General features: G+C 38.6%; 1 protein-coding gene across 1 annotated transcript; it reads right to left on the reverse strand.

Annotated features, from left to right (window-relative positions):
- Positions 1 to 3,162: 3,162 nt before the first annotated feature.
- On the reverse strand, positions 3,163 to 3,799 carry MYCGRDRAFT_97242 (uncharacterized protein; the record flags this gene model as incomplete). Its single annotated transcript, XM_003847791.1, has 5 exons — positions 3,163 to 3,275; positions 3,329 to 3,391; positions 3,477 to 3,539; positions 3,592 to 3,734; positions 3,789 to 3,799. 5 exons carry the CDS (start codon positions 3,797 to 3,799, stop codon positions 3,163 to 3,165), a joined length of 393 nt encoding a protein of 130 aa, XP_003847839.1.
- Between the last annotated feature and the right edge of the window lie 361 nt (positions 3,800 to 4,160).

The following is a 4,160-nucleotide window of genomic DNA, read 5'->3' on the forward strand; positions in this document are numbered from 1 at the left end:
ATACTATAGACCCCTAGGAAACCCCCGTTATAAGACCGTCCTATCTATATAGGGGTGCACGGTCGTTAAGCATCCGGTATTTGCTCTTCGGAGGGCCGTATATATAGTTCTCTACCTTAATATCCTTTATAAGGTCGCGTATCTTCTCCTATATCTTAGGGTCCTTAGTATTAAGAATACCTTTAGAAAAGGCGTACGATATCCTAAGATCTCCTTATAGAGACGTTAGTAGGGTTTATATATAGCTACTATATACGTACGGACGCTCCGTGCGATAGCTTCTCTTACTACCTCCGGTATCGGAACGCGGACGTCCTTCTTAGTATCTCGAGCTATAGATCCGGAGGCCGCCCTCTTACTCCGAGTAGAAGAGCGTAGAGTAGGCCCTACTTACTGTTTCGAAGCGCGATCGGTAGTAGAAGACCCGGAGGAAGACACTAGATACTATTAGACCCTAAGTAGTAGATAATATAGTAGGTCCCTCTATACTTTCTAGAAATAGTATTCTAGCTTTAAGAACCGAGAGAGAGCTTATATCTCTAGATAGTAGAGATACGTAGGGGAGATAGTAGTAGTAGCAAGGCGTTCTATATCTCTTCTTCCTAAGATAGATAGAGAAGAAAGAGAATAGAGGAGAGTAATTATTATAGAAAGACTATAGGTAGATAGCGGTAGTTATGTAGCGGAAGTCCTAACGAAGACCTAACCCGAACCGGTAATATATATATTATAACCTATATATCCCGTTACCTAAGCCGTAGAGTATATAGGTATAAAGACTATATATTATATAGGGTATAAGGATACCTCTAGAAGTAATTATACTCTATAGAACCCCGAGGCCCGGCGCTCTATTAAGTAGTATATACTATACCTCCTAGAATAGTATATCCTTAGCGTAGGATAGGTCTAAATATACAAAGCGCTACTACTCTCTATAGTATACGAGTCCTAAGTAGATATAGACCTATAAGAAGAATATATCTAGTATATAATACTAGACCCTAGCCCGGTCTAGGTTACTATAGAGTATAGTACGCCCTAAGATATCTACTACTATCCTATGTTAGTATAGGCTAGACCGTAGCCTAGAGAGCCTCTAGATATAGGTGTTAGAGGTACTCTATATAGGATAAACCCTAAACCCTAAGCTATATACCCTAAGGCCGTCTAGGCTTTACGTTTAGTATTTTGCTCTAGATATATATACCCTATATTATATAGCTCATAGATATATAGTATACGCTATAGTACTTCTATAGCTAATATAATATACTATATATTCGATACCCTACCTAAGGTACTTAAAAGCCTCCGAACCCGCCTACTTATAGAATATTTATCTTTACTACCTAGAGTACGCTAAGTACTACTACTAAACCCTACTACTATACTATACCTAAAGTATTAGATGGACGAGATTGACGTTACGTACTATATCGGGATACCAAAAAGGCTTCTTACTAGCCTCGAGCGACTTATTAACGATCCTAATAATACGCCGGAAGCTACGGATAAGGCTAAGCAGTTTAAGGAGCGGATTATCTGTCTATATCTCCGAGAGCGCTTTATCGGTAAGTCTTAGCCGAATAAGAAACCTAGATAATATTCTAATAGGTCTAGATATATCTACAAGACTAGGAGAGCCCCTCGAGTATCTCCGCCGCCTAGAGGATAACCTAACGCCGGAGGAAGAGGATAGACTACGTATCGAGATTAGGCGTCTTATTCGTCTTAGGTACTAAAGAGCACCCTAACTACTACTCTAATACCTCCTTCTATTTAATCGAGTTACGGTTACTCTACCTATTCTATAAAGGAATAGAACTCCTCTTAGTACTAAATAGGCTTAATAGAATGCCTAAGGTAGGTACATTTTCTAAGAGCCTAATACTAGATAGCTAATATTCTCTAGTACTTTCTACTACCGATAGAAGTAACGACTAGAATGCCTACGGATCTCTACTTTATTCTAGATAGAATACGAGAAGAATGTAGACAGACTAGCGACGAGACTCTAGCTAAGGAATTCGAGCAAGTAGTAAAGAACCTCTACTTTAAACTACGGTTAAACGGTATTATTCCTCTATATCCCTAACAAACGTCTTATACTAATACGGGTAAGCTATTATAGGAACCGAACAGCCTCTAATAATGTTAGATAGATATATATTTGATCTTACGTCGGAAGAGTTTCTACTTATTAAGGAGGAGATCGAGAGGCTAAGTTAAAGTACTACGAGGATACCCTAATATCGAGAGTCTTAATAGATATAGTATAAAGGAAGAAATGGTATATCGAGGAGAAAGAGGATAGGTACTAAACTAGGCTAAACTTTTCTATCTACTTACTCTATCGGTCTAAGAGAATACTAAGGTAATAAGGTATCTAGGTCGAAGATAGTTATCCGACTAGCGCTATATACGCTATTAGGGGAGATATAAGGACTATATTAAGAGATAGGGGGACTATATCGGGAGACCTAGGACCTACTAGATATAGCTCGAACCCTAGAAACGAAATAGGGCACCCTACGTAGTATATTACGGGCTATTCTATCTATATATATAATAGGGATATAAGGGCCTCGACTCCCCTTCGTAGATAGATTACTTAGCTTTATAACCCTTTATCTACTTATTTGTTCTAATAGTTATAAGCCTAGAAGTAGTAGTAGCATAGATAGATAGTATATATATCTTAGTATAATATATATAAACGAGCTATCGGTCGAGGTAATTAATAAGCTATTATCTAAGGAAGTTAATAGATACTTAGTCTCTCTACCGTATATAACTCTAACGTCTAGAGGTACTAGAGCTTTAATATACTAGGTACTACCTTATTAATCTAGGGTTACTTAATAGTCTAGATAACCTTAGTATATAGGAGAGTAGATAAGAGCTAGTATAAGGTAGAACCGGTAGGAGGCTTCCCTCGTTTCGGTTTTAATACCTATAACTTCCGGATATTATAATAAGACGTAGAGCCGGGCTATAGGTATAAGATTAAAAAGTAAACGAGTTAATATACTAATAAAGAGTTCTAGATAACTAAAAGATACTATAGTAGAGGATAGAGCCTAAGATAGGCCGTCTAGAAGGAAAGTTTCACCCTAACGCCTTAAATTTCAATCTCTACCCTTAGATCTACTAGTATATCTACTCTAGATCCATAGGCTCTACGAATTCGTCGATCGGGTACTCGATAGAGAGCATTGGATCCTCTGCTCCCTGTTTGAAAGGGGCCTTAGGCACCTGTTCTTCCAACGTCTCTATAAAAGTATTAGTAAAGATATAAGTATATTATAAGATAGGGGAGGCTTACTCATCTGGTAGTAAAGGGCCGCGGTCTCTTGCTGCGCGTAGAAGACTGTTTCGTGTGCGTAAGCTATAATATATATTAGTTTATTAAGTAGAATAGGTCTAGAGAGTAGACCTACCTAGAGAAGCTTCTAGCTCCTCTATCTTCTTACGGCTGGCTTCCTCTTGCTCTCTCTTCTCTTGTTCGATCTGTGCGATGCGAGCAGTCGTAGACTCTATTATATATGTTAGTTTATATAGTAGAACAGGTCTAGGTAGTAGACCTACCTAGAAGAGCATTTAGCTCTTCTGTTTTCTTCTTGTTCTGTTCTTCTTGTTCTTTGTTGTGTACAAGGCATATCGGGATTAGGATCTTGCTCGGGTCTACCGTAGACCACTCCTTGTAGGCCTTTGTAGGCTCGGTCTGTGTTCTTGGGCTCCTAGTACTATTAGTAAAGAAAGAGTAGTAGAAGAAGTCTTCTTACCTGAGTAGCATTTTGGCTGTGTTGTTGTAGAAGAAAGGAAGAGAAAGAGAAGGAGAGTAAGCGCTACGTATATGCGTACGTAGCGGACATCAAGGTAGGGTCTAGCTATAGCTATCCTAGCTAAGAAAGCTCTAAAACAGAGAGAGGGCGCGTAGAGGGAACGTATCTCGCTCTACGTATAGCCTACTAAGGATGTTAGTAAAAATATGTTTATTAGGGTTATATTTAACCCTAACGCGTAAGATTTCATTAGGTATACCCTAATACCTACCCTACTTCTATAGTAGTAAGCGGTTTTATCCGGTTTACCCGAGCTAAGACTTCTAGCTAATTATAAGTTACGTAAGCAACCTGTTACACTACTATACTTAT

Source organism: Zymoseptoria tritici, chromosome 13, assembly GCF_000219625.1.
Source record: "Zymoseptoria tritici IPO323 chromosome 13, whole genome shotgun sequence".
NCBI lineage: Eukaryota > Fungi > Ascomycota > Dothideomycetes > Mycosphaerellales > Mycosphaerellaceae > Zymoseptoria > Zymoseptoria tritici.